Source organism: Siphateles boraxobius, unplaced genomic scaffold (assembly GCF_051911475.1).
Source record: "Siphateles boraxobius isolate OS27281-9 unplaced genomic scaffold, OSU_SipBor_1 22, whole genome shotgun sequence".
Lineage (NCBI taxonomy): Eukaryota > Metazoa > Chordata > Actinopteri > Cypriniformes > Leuciscidae > Siphateles > Siphateles boraxobius.
Genome location: NW_027508833.1, coordinates 39,969,284 through 39,986,627, shown reverse-complemented (window position 1 = coordinate 39,986,627; position 17,344 = coordinate 39,969,284). Strand labels below are relative to the sequence as shown.

Below are 17,344 nucleotides of genomic sequence, written 5' to 3'. Positions count from 1 at the left end.
GTTTCCCCCTCCAGGTCGCCCTGCAGTTTGTAAGAATGTTTAAGTTCTCTGTGGACAACGTCAAGTTCATCTTTTAGATCTTGTCTCTGTTGAACAAGCTCGTTAATTTCAGCTCGGGCTGCTTGCAAATGTCTTTCACAGGCCTTGGCTTTGGCCTCTCGGTCTTTTAATTCGATCTCTGCTCTTGTTAAAAGAGCGTCGCCACGCCGCAGTTTGTCATGGAGTTCCTCCGTGGTACATTTCTCAGACTGCACTCTCCTGTCTGTGTCCGTGCGCAGATCCTCCAAGGTCTTTTGCAGTCTTTCCACTTCCTTTTGTAATTCTGGGCGTGTTTCGTCCTTGGCTTCGGCCTCCAGAAGTAGCTGATCCAGACGCTCCTGCGTGTGGTCCTTTTGTTTGCCGGCCTCCTCCAGTTGAGTCTTTAGTCCTGCGATTTCCTTTCCCAGATTGGCATTATCCTCCTCCGCCAAGCATGCTTGTGCCAGTAAGTTGTGGGCTAGGCTTCCGATTATCCGGCTCCATTCCTTTGAACTGTAGGCCTGCGTGGGGTCGTTGGACATTAGCAGGTCTACGTCGGCGTCCAGTTCCTGTCGGGTCAGGAGTTTTGGGTCGCCAGTGTCCTTGGGCAGGCAGCCGGTTGTCATGGCTCTTAACCAAGCATCCAGATTGCTCCAATGGGCTTCGGGGCTGGAGGCTCATGACATTCTGGTGCACTGTAGGCGAGAGAAACACAACACACACAAAAAGGGCCAATGCAAGCTTGTTTGAGGCTAACGAGCTGTAGTACGGCTGTGCCGTCTATAGAAATTTTGGCTAACTGATGTAGACAGTTAGGCGGCCAATTTACGCGGGCCAGCGTGGGACCCGAAATAGAGGCTGCTCGGTTGTCACTCTATTATTTAGCTTCCTAGGGGTCTCTTGGTGAACTGAAAGAAATAAATCACAACAGATCCAAAAAAAAGGAAGAGAAGATCGAGAGGGAAAGAACAAAACAAAACAAAATTATCGCAGTTAAAGTAACACCTAGGTGAATTGACCTGCGCTGTGGTGTAACCACTAATAACTCAGAGGGTGTGTCTTAGGGAGAAAGAGGTGAACTAAACACTCAGAAAATATATCCGGGGGAATATCTAATATCCTGTGGCTTATACTAAGTGGCAGGGTTTTATCAAAATTCAGTTTTACCTGAGGTGAACTGAGGTCGAACCCAGCAGGCCCCAGCGAGCGTGGTCAAACACTCCGGCGCCACCAAACACTTGACCGCCGTGACCTCGGGCTCTTCGTTGCTCTGCGTCACGGTTACGCCCTCTCAAACAGCGCGTGACTGTAAACACAACCTGATAATCTCCGAGATATCAACCGGCTGACTGCACTGCAAAGGTGGGCCCAACAATTGACTTGTGCGTCGGCTTGGTGGTTGAACCTTCGAAGCACCAGGTTGCTGATGTCACTTACTGCGTTCTGCAACCAGTGGCAGAGATAAAAGAATTCGAGAGCCACCGCACGGTCAGTGCTGGCAACGCCAGTCGGCAGACTCGCCCACAGAGGTCAACCAAGGACTCCCACAATCCACCGCAGGTGCTGAGACTTTTACCTATACACACGCAAAATGGAATGAACAAGGTTCAAAGAGCTTAAAGTGAATCAAGATTTTCTTTATTTGGGTAATTTAGATATGTAGAAATAAAACAGAAACTACAATAAACCTGAAAAGGGATAATGTAGTAAACAAAATGACTTTGAAGAGAAGATTAATTTAACCTGGAAAGGAAAAACCAAATTAAGAGATGAACGGCTTTTGCCAACTAATGATAGCACAGAAAGTAATTAGACACGGATGGTAGTTATTGAAAATAACTTAACCCGATCAGAAGTCAGTAATAACCCAATGCAGGTGGAAACCGGAAAGGGGAATAGTAGGCCACTCTAGTGGGGTTTGAGCCTCAAGGGGGCGCACTTCCTTGCTGTGGTTCACCTTGACTGTTTGACACAATTTAAATTCAAATTGGTTTAAACTCAAATCCAAATAAGCCTGGGGGAAATTGACAGAGAATTAGAATGATTTCTTATAATAATCACAACAACACTGAAGTTGTTCGCAATGATTATAAAATAATCCTCGGGAAAAGTATAAATGAAAATGATTTCATACAGAGTAAGTTCAGTAGAAGGCTGATAGCTGGCTTAAGAAGGGTGTTTGCCACTGGGTGTCGTCTTTCTTTTCAGGGGGCTATCAATAACTGAAATGTGAGAAATTTATAGTGAAAAGACACCAAAACCAAAGAAGGAGAAAACATTTTTTTGTTTCGATTTAAATTTAAAAAAGATTGGATGACGCGTAATTTTCTTTTATTAAATCCAGACAAGACAGAGGTAATACTTATCGGTTCTAAAAACCGTCCACAAAACCCTTCACAGCACGACTTTAACATAGTAGGATGCCCTGTTACTTTATCCGCTACAGTAAAAGACCTGGGTGTTATACTAGACCGCAACCTGTCTTTTGAAAAGCATATTTCATATGTTACAAAAACAGATTTTTTCCACCTTAGAAACATTGCTAAGCTACGTAATATGCTATCAGTCTCTGATGCAGAAAAGTTAGTTCATGCATTCATGACCTCGAGACTAGATTACTGTAATGCTTTATAAGCTGGTTGTCCTGCATCTTCAATAAACAAGCTACAGTTAGTCCAAAATGCAGCCGCTAGAGTTCTTACTAGATCAAGAAAATATGATCATATAACACCGATTTTATCATCACTTCATTGGTTACCTATAAAGTTCCGTATTAAATACAAGATATTGCTTTTGACTTATAAAGCTCTAAATGGTTTAGCTCCAGTCTATTTAACGGATCTTCTATCGCCTTACAATCCATCGCGCTCTTTAAGATCACTAGATTCGAGACTTCTGGTCATTCCTAGGATATCCAGATCCACCAAAGGAGGCAGAGCATTTTCACATTTAGCTCCGAAGCTCTGGAATAGCCTTCCTGATATTGTTCGTAGCTCAGACTCTCTCTCCCAGTTTAAAACTAGACTGAAGACGCATCTATTTAGCCAGGCATTCATAGAAATTTTTATCTTACAGTTACTGTAAATTCGGCCTCTAGTTCATAAACGCCAGAGGAGAACTGGCCCCCGACTGAGCCTGGGTTCTCCCAAGGTTTTTTTTTCTCCATTGGGTCATTTGATGGGGTGTTAGGACACCATTAGGTCACTGGATGGAGTTTTTCGGTTCCTTGCCACTGTTGCCTTTGGCTTACTCAGTTGGGGATATTCAAATTAATTAACCAATCATACCATTGATTAGCTCTACCAAATTTGGATGTCTTTTTTTCCAGTAATAAACAAACATTGTTAAGTTGTTTCTGATTGATACTGTGAAGCAGCTTTGATACAATCTGTATTGTGAAAAGCGCTATATAAATATATTTGACTTGACTTGACTTGACTTAAATCAAATCTAGATACACTGGGGAAGGAGAAACAAAAGTTTTTTGTTGTTGCAAAGGAATCAGAAATGCTTTCTGAAAATAATCACCTATACCACTGAAGTTATCAGTAACGATTATAAAAATAAAATAGAACAGAACAGGGTCATCGTGAGAGATGGAAATGGGGGCAGGGTAGAACAGAGTGAGTTGAGTAGAAGAATGATAGCTGACCCGGAGGGGTGCCGCTGCGAGGGGGCGTCTGTCTCTCTCCAAGTGAACTATCAGTGATTTGGACTGGGGAATTCTATGACTTAAGCTCTGATTCACTTCTGTGAATTGAACTCAAAATAAAATGTCTCAGTCCAAAACAGGAGGATTGTTTTAACGAACTAGCAATCTGTTAATGCAAATGTGTATTTAGGCAGCTTATTCGACCATCATCGCAGTGAATTTGGAGGAAACAAACGAGAAGGAAGCAATGAGTAGCAGGTCTTTACCTGCTATTGCCCACGCGGTGGCAGTGTCGCGCTCACGCGGACCCAACTCACGAGCGTGGTAATTTGAAACTGTTACGCGCCTGTGGTTAAGGAAATCAAAAGTGTCCCTGTGCACAAATTTCTTTTTAAACGTGAAACAAGTATACACACATTTACAAGTATACTTTTCGGAGATCACAGCGGATCTCTTTGTGCTCGGTTTGCACAGAAAATGGAACGTGATTTTCCACCGGGTAGCTACGCCAGTGTTTTTGAAACCCGAAATTATCGTTGCTAACGATATAAAATTTAGATCTTTTACTGACAGCAGGATTATCGCTCCCACAGTTTACAAACTATACCGGTAATACGCCTGAGTGAAGATTTCTTCGTTCAAACAGGACTTTGAACAGTATTAAACTGTACCACAGCCAAGCAGAGAAAAACAGTTTCCTTTTCTCTAAACTGGGACGTGTAACATACTGTGACTGCAGTTTTCCTCACATCCAGTCGTGCTGAACAGAAATGCTTTAGACTTCCTTTCAGCACTACTGGTGTGTTACTGGCGCGGCTTTTCGCCTTGCTCAGTTTTTGAGTCGACTTATTACTACACAATGCAAACGCGCGTACACAATATTAATTGACCCATTGTCAAAAACACACATGAACATGAATCTGAATATTGGTCCCAAAGTAAAGTTTGAAAATGCCCGCATTCTCCACCAAAAATGTAGCGTTTATACGCCCGTATAAATATAACTAATTATTATTCATAACGGATTATGATCAATAATTAATAGTTTAATTATTTTCAGAATTTACTGTTGCAGAATCAATAGTATGATCATTTTATCAGTTCATCCAATGAAGGGAAAGCATAAACGATTATTAATTCTAGGAAATATAATATCTTCCTGGCCAAGAAAGAAAGACTAATTCCAGCTAAGAAATAATTCAAGGGTAAAAGCTTGGTAGCTTAGATCGCAGTTCAAGACAATAAATTCGTAAGCACATAACACAAGTAATGCTTCTCTTTTCAAATACAAACAATACTTTATTGATTATAAGACTAACACATAAAACTAATATCTAACACACACACACACACACACACACACACACACACACACACACACACACACACACACACACACACACACACACACACACACACACACACACACACACACACACACACACACACACACACTCATACAAGTTGCAGAAAGAAAGAGAGTGAGGAAGAATGAGTTTAGGAGTCAGATGGTGAGATCCCAAGTTTCTAAATGCACTTAAAAGACATGACCTGAACGAACCATCAATCATCGATTTAACCCCACTATCGTTTGTTAGGCAGGTTATTCAATTTTATATTAATTGAACCAGTTCAGTTAGGAGTCTCAAGGCTACTTGCTTTGGGGATTCCCTTTTGTCGTGTAAAGGGGTTTCCCGGGTCCGTTGCTTGGCTGGCGGTCTCTTCGTGCCTGCTAGATCTTGGGCAGCCAATCACCGTGGTGTGTTGGCAGATGGATGAAAGTCTTTGAAGTTGGTAGCGCGTTGCAGTCGAAACGTTTAAACGAAACTTTGAAGCAAAACTTAACTTAGAACCGAGACTTTTAACGGAAAAGAAAACAAAGGAAAATAAAGGAAAAGTGAGATGAGTTAGATTGCTTGGATGAAGCTGTTTTAAACCCTGATCTTGATTTGGGTCATCAGTCTCTATGCGTCTACATGGTTGCTATAATATCGTCTGCTCCACCCGACTTGTTCTGCCGAGACCTTTTCCGAGAGAGAGCACGAGAGAAGAGAGCAGAGCAGTAGGAGTAGAGAGCACTTCTGTGTTCGGGTCTAAGATTTTAAACTCAAAGTTTGTCCAACCTCCAGGATGAGTTCTGGCCAATTAGACACTGGCTTAATTTAGGAGGTGGCTCTATTTTCTTCTTATCATAAATCATGCGTTATCTGTGATCTCCTTGCTCTCCAGCACTAGCAGAGAGAACAAGAGGCCACAGTTTAGCCATTATTACTTTTAATAGAATACAAAACATTTTACCCAGATTTCAATCAAGCCAAGAAGAACATACGATCCTGCCGACAGGAAGCAGGACACACTTTCATTCCCACACCTAATATTTATAACAATTATGAATTGTATGGCATTAAGCATATTAGACACACACATATATTGTAGAAACAACATAGAATTATGTAGTTGCATGATGTTTGATTATAAGTCCATTGAGAATTGTTCTGGTATGAGTTTTATGGATTTTGATATGTAAAGTGTGTTAGTGTGTAAAGTTTATGGGGTTTAAGCCATTCCAGTCTGAGGTCAGGGATAGTTCCTGCTGAAGTCTGTTTTTGTTCATCTCTCATGGGACCTTGGTCCTTAAGAAAGACGTAGTCTGTTAGTCGCAGGGGTCAGGTGACCTCTTGTTAGGGCCTCTTGTTTCACCATTTCTGAACAGATCTGTCTTGCCAAATTATAAAACGTTGACTATGTTCTTCCTTTAGTTAAACAATAAAAAGTCTTTTTGGTTACAGACTCTCTGGAGCATAGGGGTGATTTATGGCTCTGGGTTTGGTGATTTGAATCTGGAATGTGAAGCCTCTTTTGTGTGATTATGTATGAACAATCACCTAAAAGCTTCAATTGTGTTTGGTTCATTCTCGTAGTCGCTACACTTTACAGTAACCTATGCTTCTCCATCCATTTACGCTTCTTTCCATATGGTGATGTGAATCTCCTTCTGTCTAGTGTTACTGTCTAGTGTTACTAACTGCAGTGTATTTGCGCGTCAGCACACACAACGGCTGCAACCACAATGCGGTCCCCCATAACAACCGTCTGGATTGAGCTGAGTAGGGAACATCTCTAGGTCTTCAAGTGGGCACCTTTGAAACACCTCAGTGTTTCGTTGACTAGCCCACGACACCTCAAGAGGGCTCGACAGTGACTCTGGCGTCCCAGAGCCCCGCCCCCTCCGTCCCCCACTCAACTCAGCCCAGCTTACTGACCTCTACTTCCCTCTTGCTGCTGAGACCTAACCACAATCTCACAATCTCTCCGCAACCCAACCATACGCACCATACGGTTTCTTTGAAACCGTAGCATGGCGGCCTGTACACAGCCAGCTAGACTCTTTCCGTCTCAACCACAGCCAGTTGCTGCTCCTCTCCGCTGCTTCAGATAAGTTCTTTACTGTGTGGCGCAACTCTTGGCAACTGAATCCAACGTCTCTGAGGAACCGGGTTGTAGAGTGTGCCACAAAACCTCGACAACCCACTTCCACTGGATAAACCCGGACTCTCCATCCTCGCTGTTCTGCTTCAGTGGCCAGCTAAGCATACCGCAGTTTCTTCCTCTCATATGCCTCATCTACAGCAACCTCCCATGGCACTGTTAACTCTATCAGTTGAACACTGCGTGCTGATCCAGACCACAAAACAATATCTGGTCGGAGGTTAGTGGTGGCAATCTCAGGTGGAAAAATAACCCGTTGATCAAGATCAGCCAGCATCTTCCAGTCCCTAGCAGCTTCCAATTGTCCTGAGCGAGAATCGGTTTTAACACCTTTTCTTGGTGGTTGCTCGCCTGGGCGGAGAAATATTGTCTTCTGTGTGTAATGTTGAAACAGTATTGAATCTCCAGATCAAAACACAGGATAAGAAGAAGCAGAAACAAGTAATATAAGCATTATTGACGCTAGTGTGCAGATCGAGGCTTCGTGAAGCACTGAAACAGTCGTAGCAAATGTGCCGTATTGTGTCGAGGCTTCAAAACAATCCGAGACCCGTCTCCAAAGCAACCCCTAGTGGTCAGAACAGTGTATATGCAACCAAAACCCATGACAAACATGCAAATAGCCCAAACCACAGAAACTCTTATGCTTTCCTTTGTCGGCGGTGCAGACCTCTTGGGATATTACGAAGTGCTTCACGTCGAAGAGGCAGTTGCAGCCCACCTCTGCCAGCGCACACGGACAGAAGTCTACGCCATCGCTTTCTTCAAAGCCTAGTCGTACTACCGCCCATATTGCTGAAAAAGCGCATATGGCAGCCAGCCAGGCACCACAGGCCATTCACACACACCACAGGCCTTGGATGATCGGGGTCCAGAGTCCTTCAGGAAGCTCAGGGCAACAAAGAAGACCAAGGTATTGAAAGTATTAGCAATTGTGTCCTTGTTCAGCGTCACTCAGGCTTGCGCTGACAGACATGCATGACTGGGAGAAACGCAGCTGTTGGATGTGCCCATAAACCCCCACGACCTCTTAAGTGATGCTGTGGGGTCTTTTTCTGAGAGGTTTCTGGAGGGGCAGAAGCAATCAAAGGCCTCTGGTGGTGTCAGAATGGGTTACGAATACAACTATGAATGGCTACACTCTTCAGTTTACGTCATCGTCGATGATTGGTTTAAATAGGGAAGCTAGCCTTATCTGCCATGTCACTTCTCTCAACCATAAACAGTAAAAGAAATGGACACAGCGACCCCATTGATTTCAACAGAGAAGACTGAAACCCGATTATTGCACTTCCTTCCTGATGGCTGAGCGACTGCACAGGCTCAAACTGAGCGTGATGACAGTCTTAACGTTGTAAATCTTCTAGTAGCTGTGCCAAGACAAATCTGAATAACCTAATTCCTCAAACATGTTGTTGAAATATTTTGTCCCGTTGCTTTTATGGACTCTCTATCTATGGGCTTCTCCCTTGACTTTATGCCTCTATGTCCCCCCGATTGCCTCATAGACAGTAAAAGATTGCCTGCGAGCTTCTCCTCCTGTCTATACGGTAATGTCTCTATTGTGCGACAGAAAGTCGCGTGGTTATGACTCAATCGTTAGCCTGTTTTTAACAAAAACGTCTTCTACGGGGCCATAACGTAAGATACAAAGTAATGGCGCCTTTTATACATTGTCATGTTTCTTTAGAAATAAATAACGGACAAATGAAGTCTTTGGACGCCTCAGATGTGAAGTTATTCGCTGTCAAAGTGACGCCAAAATGAATGGGAGGCAATGGAATGCTAACAGCAGGTGAAGTTCTGCTACAATGGCGGCTCCCGCTAGGCTTCATTTTCCGGCTGATGGATTACCCTCTTGCTCTCAACACTCCTAATCGCAGAAATTGAAATACTCAATGTTGATTGGCTAATTATTTTTACAAACAAAGGCAACTTTCTCTATTTCCTTAGACTCGCATGGTGGTTACACTTACAGTGGTGAAATAACAAACAAGAAATCATGGGCGTCGGAACCATTGTATATGTGTGGGACAAGACACCCCACCCCCCACTTTTTAAGACCATTGATATTGGACCCACTCACTTCCACCGTCTCTAATTCATTGCACCGTCAGTCAAATCCATTCCACTTGAGGAATGCCCTAATAAATTAAACTCCATTTTTACTGAATCATTATATTTCTCAATGAGCCGCAACTGACGAAAATAACAGCTGTTGTATCCTTCCAGTCAAATATTGCGTTGCAAACACCAATAACAGCTTTAAGATGTCAATGCATGGTATCAGCAGTGGATAATCCACGGATAGCTGTGCATTTAATGCATGACGTGAAGCGGAGTTTAGTTTACTTGTTTAATTAAAGGGGTCATATAATGCCATTTTCATACAAGTTAATTTGATTCTTTATGGTCTAAATGAAAAGTTTGTAATATACTTTAATTAAAGATGTTTGTTAGTATTGTAAGAAAACACTAATTTTACCTGGTCAAAAACAGCTCTGTTTTCAGCACGCCGTTTCAGTGCATATGCCTTTAAATGATAATGAGCTTCGCTCACTCCGCCCCTCTGTTCTGCTGGCGTTCATAACAGCGTTATGACCACACCGCACGTGGAGTGTTTCCTTGACAACAGTTGAGGGTATAGGAAAAAATGGCAGCGGGAGCCTGAGGAGGACACATCTGTGCCACAGTATCAGTTTGAACCGGAGTCGGAACAAGATGACGGCCCGAAGAAGTTCGACAATTAAGGCTCGAACATGACGTTTCTGAATGGTTGGTTATTATATTGTCACTTTGATCTATCTTTGTGTACTGGCAGGGTAGAGTAACTTAGTGAGATGTACGAACGCTATGTGTTTACTGATGTAAGTTATACGTACTCAGTTTGTAATAACACAATAACCATAACGCGTTGTTCATTATAAACGTGGGATTATGAATTATATTGAGAACATCGTACATAGAAAACATGCCGTATGTACCCTGAGTGTAAACCTTAGCCGCATTCATCGTGAAGTGATTTGCAAAGATTAATATAAAGGTTAATAAAATTTTACACTTACTTTTTCAGGAGGTTCAGCAGGGAGACATGAATAGTTAGTAACGATTCTTTTTTCAGGAGCAGCTTCTTATCAAAATAAGCCTTATAAGTTACTTCCTTCGTTAATAAAGCAGTCTGGTGAGAAAAGATTTGCGAATCGCGCAAACATGAAAGCATTGACGTTGCTGGTGGGGAATATTCCCTTCGAAAACAAAACTCAGCCATTGTGTCTTCAGCGGTTCGGATTTAGGAACATCAAAATTACTGCTGTGTTCGTTATTACACCCAAGAACAGAACAACACAATCGCTTAGACGCCATTCTGCTCCAGCGTATCAACAATGACGGACTATGATGACTGACAGCCCGCTCAGGATAGGGATCTGATGAAACGCTGCTGTCAATCAACTATCGTGGGAGGGGCGTTCGATTTAGTGACGTCACAAAATCGAACGGCTCAATTTGAGACAGGGCAAAACATATAAGGAGATTAAAACAAAAACACTGGATAGATTTTTATCATTATATGTTGGTTGTGTACAGGCACTGCCAACACACATTTCAGTACAATCAACTTGAAAAAGTGCATGTACCATTATATGACCCCTTTAAAAGACACCAGAATACATGAAATGGCATTTACTCCAGTAAAATTTTTCTGGAGAGGACACACACACTTTTCTTTTGCTTCCAACACCAATGCAAGAAATACACATTCTGAGACATATAATGAATAACTGGGAATTTTATTTACATTAAATCGTCCTTCTCCCATTTTCATCTCAAAGTTGTGGATAGGCTGTGCTCCCCTGAGCCGCCACTGAATATTTGTACTGGAAAACTAGACAAAAAATACAGAAAACATAATATTTTGCAGGGCATGCGCAGAGAAACTCACCCTGATAGAAAATTGTGTTGAGGAGCATCATCTTCGTCAATGGCTCGATACTTGTCACCATTTCATTAACTTTATTGCCGGTCTTTCTGCTCACATACTCATTGACGACGCTCTTGCTGAGCTCGGCTTTACTGAAATCCACATTGTTAACATCAGCCCCAAAGAAGGTCTTGATCTGATCGCTAAAGAGGCTCTCGACTTGGAAGCGCTCGTCTACGAAGAGTGCCGTGGCCTGCTCCATCTGCAGTTTTCTGTCCTGCGAGATGTTCTTCAGCAACTGCTCAAACAGCCGCGGGACGAGCAAAGCGTCTCCGTCTCCATCCAGAGAGTCCAGATTCAGGCCCTTCAAGATCTCGCTGCGTGTCGAGCCCTGGGCAGCCAGTAAGAGCGTGGCGAAAGACGTGGAAACACTTAGCGGTGAGAAGAAGACGTTTTTGTCATGATAACTTGATATCTTACGATAGAGGTTCATGGCAAAGTCAATATTTTTGAAGGCCAGATCAGTGACATCAGGAGTTTTGGGCTCTTGACTTTTGAGAACGCACAGAAAGCCAGATGAAAAAACGAGGGTGAACAGCACTTTTAACTCCATTTTATAACCTTGTTTGTCAAAAAACCCGTGACCTGAAGATATATAAATAAAAAAACAGCAGACTAAAATTGAGATTCAAAAATCAATGCAGACACAAAAAGACTCACTGCATGCATACATACTGAAACATTAGCACTGTTCGCTATGCACGCTTTTGTTTACAACAATGTATAGTTAAACTAAAATTTTGTTTCCGAATAAAATATAGTTTGCGAAACTATTCTGTACTAACGGAAGTACTAAAACCATCAGACATGGTGGCAAAACCCTGAACAATAAAAAAACATCTAACATCTGAAAATTTGAACTATAATTATACACGTAAAATAAGAGTTGTACTCACGACAGAGCGCAGAGGAAGATCTTGGGGTGTGTGTTGTGTTCTGACTGTTTGCAGAGACAAAGTTCAGTGTGCTTTAGAGATTATCTATTAACAGTCAAACAATTTCCAGCCTAAAGACCCATCCGAGACAGATTTAAGTTTGAGTTTTGAGTAAGCACTTCATTAAGAATTATTGTAGGGAACTCATATCTTCGTATTTTTCAGGTCATCACAACTTAAAGTGATTGTTCACCCACAAATGAACTGTCCTTCATTATTTACTCACCCTCACATCTTTCCAAACCTGTGTGACTTTCTTTCATCTGTGAAACAGAAAAGTTCTTCGGTGACAAAAGAGTCAGCGGCGTCCAATGAGATCCACTGGTATCCAATACAATACGTATTATATGGACAAAACAACTGAATATACTTAAAATATCTTCTTTTATCTTCCACAGAAGAAAGAAAGTCATAGTGTGTGTAAATGATGACAAAATGCTTATTTTGGGTGGGCACCTACATCATTTGTTCATGTGAAGCAGCGAAGTGTGTTTGAATCATAATCATAATCACACCTGAAGGTGAAGACGGTGGACAATCAGTCAAACTTAACAGTGTAACAAGTATAAAATCAGCTGTGGATCAGATTCAGTTGAGAGAAATCACATGTTCATTCCTACAGTTTGGTGGATGATGTCCCCATTAAAGAATACTGCATATATTTTGCATAAAATGCAACTTTCCTGCCACATGGTTCTTCATGCATAGATGTTCATATAGGGAGGTTGAGACGGGAAGCTTGAAGGCCTGCCTCACTGGTTATGGATCAGATGGCATAAGTCCCTTTAAATGTGTCGTGAGACGTGGACAGGAGATGGTGATATTAATGTCGAGTATATTATAAGCGGAACATTCCTGTAAAACAATTCGATTAAGTTGACAATATTCTCACCGAAGCTTTCCATGACGGTTGTGGACAGTGCCTCAGTGGCGCCCTCTAGTGTGAGAGTTAGATCAGGACAACCAGGGATTGTGTCTGCGGGAGATTAGTCCTCATCTTCAGGCATATCTATGATCTTCAGGCACGGTGGAAGAGTCCATTATAGCAACACGAGTCACGACACAAGCCCTGAGACGAGAGAGGCCATTATGGGCTGTTCACGCTATTCTCCAAGTACTTGGGCATCAGCACCACACTAAAAAGTAGAAACTCATTTTGGTAACTATTAGAAACATATTTTACATGACTATACCTGTCAAAAGTTTGGAAACATATAGGCCTATTTTTTAAAGGTGCAATGTGTAAAAATTTTGAGTATCTATTAACAGAAATGCAATATGACATCCATAACTATGTTTTCAGTGGTGTATAAAGAACTTACTTAATAAACCGTAATGTTTTTATTACCTTAGAATGAGACATTTATATCTACATAACCGAGGGCACCCCCTTCTATGAAGGTCGACATATTGTGACGTCATGTTTCTACCGTAGCCGAACGCGAACAAACAGCGCTACAGAGCGCGGTTCCTCACTACCTTGAAAGAAAGCAGCAGAAAGCTAGAAGCTAGCCATAAACACCGTGAGTAGTGACTTTTCCCTTGTCAGTGGTGTAAAATATGTAGTTGGATTGTTTCATGTAACTTAGTTCTGCTCCCTCGCTGTGTTATGGCTTTGCTATGTGGGGATAAATGTGCTGGTTACGTTCGTGAGACAGCTGATTAGTACTCTTGTCATTGACCGTAAAACAACGTTACAGGAATCACCAACCCGTCGATCGTGGAAGCATTTTAAGTCGATCGCGAAGAGTTTTCAAAATCAGAGAAAAAAGCCTATTGTGTGTAGTAAATGGTGTCTATGGGATGCGGAGGCGCGCGCGCTGTTACAATCATGCCATTCTTGCCGCGCGCACCTTTGGGCTCATGCGGACACGTCGAGTTTAAACAAGGCTTTACGCTTTAACCAGCTCAGCCACAGTAACAGCTCATATTTAGCCAGCTAAACTTTTACTACCCTGTTAGAAAAAATATATAGTTGCATAGTTTCGTGTGGTTCTTCTCCCTCTCCGTATTATGGGTTTGCTATGTGGGGGGAAATGGGCTGGTTACGTTTGTCAGATAATCAGCTGATTACTATTATTATATTATATATTAAGACCCTTGATCCTCACCTGACTATGGCTTTGTAAACTTTGTCCATGGTGTGGTTTATAATGGACTGTAGTAGAGAAACAGTGACAATGTTACACACTCTTGGCTTACTCTGGCTAGGCTATTCTCTGCTGTCTCAGACGACGATATGTTTGTCCCATTTTAGCCACCGTAGCTTCTTCGAAAGGGAGGGTTGAGCAGTGGGCTGAGCCCTCAGTGCAACTTGCAGCCGAACTGCTAGATGTCGCTAAAAATCACACACTACACCTTTAAAGGAGCTGTATGTAAGAAATTTATTTAAATTAATCATAAAATGGCCCTGATATGTCACTAGACATTAAGAAATCATGTTAATTTCAAATACTTATATCACTGACAACAGTAGTCCTGACAGGATATTGTCATTTAAAAAGTGAAGTTGCAGCCCTCAACTGATGTTGATGTTGTCATGTTGTGTTTTGGTCTGATGCGCCACCCTCCACCTATCTACCAATCAAGTCATTAGTGTTGCGGCATCTGGGTTGCCAGCTCTGCTCTAGTTACCACAGCTGCAGCTACAAACGTGTTGGAATCTGATAAAAAAAAATGTCTACCATTGCGAAACCAAAAAAACTTGTTATGAATCCAAAATACTTTGTGACAAAGTCCGAAATAAATCAAGGATCTGTATTGGAGATGCCTTTGAAAGATGGAGACGGCTAAAAAAAGAGAAGAATTTGAAGACAGACGCCAACGTTGCTAATTTTCTCCTGGACAGGTAAGATTCATCTATGTTTGGCTAACTTGTACTTGATGTAAATGGACATTTCAAATATTCATGACAGTCGAACAAAGTCATGCATGTTCGTGCAAAGTAACGTTACGTTAGCTCATATGGAGGAGGTGGCTCATCGAATTGAAAAGGTAAGGAATTGTTTGGGTAATAAAAACAGCGAGTCGTCATTACTAACATTAGCAATGCATCATCAGAGCCCGTTTCTCTGTCATTATGATGAGACGCTGAGGAAAACAACATTAGCACGCCCATTACGGTTTATCATGCAAGTTCTACAGCCAAAAATAACAGAATGACGTAATCTTTCACATCACATATTTGAGCGTTATGGACGTGTACTGCAGGGTAAGTTAAAAAATACAGCTGGTCGCTTTCACTTATAGTGTCAGCTAAATGAATAGCTGAATCTTTGATATCGGTGACACACAGTGACAGAGGCTTGTGCTTGTACTTACGTTTACAGGCTGCAGAGTGTACAGTCTGCAGAGATACAACTGAAAATAATCATAACCCATAATTATTCACAATTAAAAACCCAACCCCACCCATTAGTTATCCCTAAAATCAGAGGTAAACGACAGGTGAATAACTCTGATGTCGAAGCACATAACTCTGGTTGTAAGACTAATAAACTTTAAACTTCAAATCTTATTGGTTGATTGGAATGTCGTTCCAGGATCAACAAAGATTCAGGACATGTACTTGGCAAAATTATGCTCACCCCAATATAGGGTGATTTTGCAGAAAAATAATTATTGTGATTTACTTGTTCTGTATTAATACATCCACACAGAGTTTGATATCATGGACGTTCTCCATGGCTGGTGTGATGCTGTATAGATACTTCAGTGCGGCTCGATTCTCTCCTGTCCTCAGTAAGCTCCTCAGAACGGCTCAGTGGTGCCATGACTGCGCTGGAGGACACGCTCTCGGGGCCGGGCTCAATAAGACATCCATTGAATCCTGGGAATAAAAAGTGGCATATATTCAACAAACAAGGAGTTTAGACCCATGTAACATTATACAAATTTTTGATAACACTGAATGATGGTTTTAAAAAGCGTCTCACTGTTACTAATCCGTGATCTAGAAGCCAAAGTGGGAAAATACAGATGGGATACTGAAAACATGGCAGAATGACTGCAGGAGATCATCCTTACACTGCAGGAAGTTAGACACATCCAGGACATTATCTGGAGCCTTATTAAAGAAAATTAACCAAAAGTGAGACATGAATATTTGTAAATAACAGGTTTAACTTTATTTTGATGGTGCCCTTTAGACATTCTGTTAAGTCATCGGTTCCCAACAGGGGGGTCTCGGCGAGCTCTTTGGGGGGTCGCGTCATATTTTGAAAAGTGTTGAACAGTTGAATCAGTCCATAACTTTTTTGTGTTCAAAATTTACTAAATTTATATAATGAGCGAGTACATCATGAATCAATTTTCCAAACCGTGTTTTTGTCTTATCCTGAGTCACTATGGTACACCTATAATAAGTGTTTATATCGGGACTATTTTACACTGGTTCGGGTCGCACCGCTGCGGTGTAACCCAGTGACTCGTCATAGACATAAACAGAGAAGTAGCTCCGGCTACAATGTTCTTCCGCAAAACGCATTATTCTGTTAATAAATGCATGTTTATTAATCGCTAGAGCGCCAAACGATCATATTACATTAGCTAATTGTATTCACGATCCCCTGGCTGACCAAAAAATGGGTTTTCAACGAGGTCCCAGACACCAGGCATTTTGTAATAGCCTATAATTAATTATTTTTTCCTCTACACACCAGTTTGAATACTGATATTTTTGTTATTGCATTTCAAATAGGGCCAATTAATAGGCTACTCCTAGGCTTATTTTTTAAATTAAATTGTTTTTGTTATAGCCTAGTATTTTCAATATTATACGCTATTATTTGTGCATAAACATATCTGGTTATGGTAATAAACATACTGTTTGTTTAAAAACAAAACATTTTGTCATCCTTGCTGCAAGCTTACAAGAGCGACAATATAATTAAATGTGAAGGGGGCCCTAAAATATTTTCTTGGGAAAAAGGGAGTCTCAGACAAAAAAAGGCTGGGAACCACCGAAATACAGTGAACAGAGACTGCAAAACTGAGCTTGTTCAGTGTGTTTATGCTCACTGTGTTTCTTCACGTGGCGCAGAGAAAGCAGGTTCTTCATCTTGAGGACCAGTTTATGGACTAGAGCGACAGAGTTTTCATCTACAAACATCCACAAGCCTTTACATCGACCGAAACCTACAATCAGAGAAGAGCCAAGTGAGGTTTATCCGAGCACTCTAAACAAAAGCGGTAAACCTCAATGTTTAATAAGATTTGACCGACTCACAGAGCATTAACAGCTCCTTCTTGGCCAGCGCCGCTGAACTCTGA

General features: G+C 41.7%; 1 protein-coding gene across 1 annotated transcript in view; it reads right to left on the bottom strand.

Annotated features, from left to right (window-relative positions):
- Positions 1-11,723, bottom strand: part of serpina10b (serpin peptidase inhibitor, clade A (alpha-1 antiproteinase, antitrypsin), member 10b) — a 31,670-nt gene extending 19,947 nt beyond the window's left edge. Inside the window, exon 1 of the mRNA XM_077240146.1 lies at positions 11,100-11,723. Within this exon, the coding sequence (XP_077096261.1) occupies positions 11,100-11,691 (592 nt within the window). The 5' untranslated portion in view covers positions 11,692-11,723. The remainder of the gene's footprint in view (positions 1-11,099) is intronic.
- Positions 11,724-17,344: the final 5,621 nt, after the last annotated feature.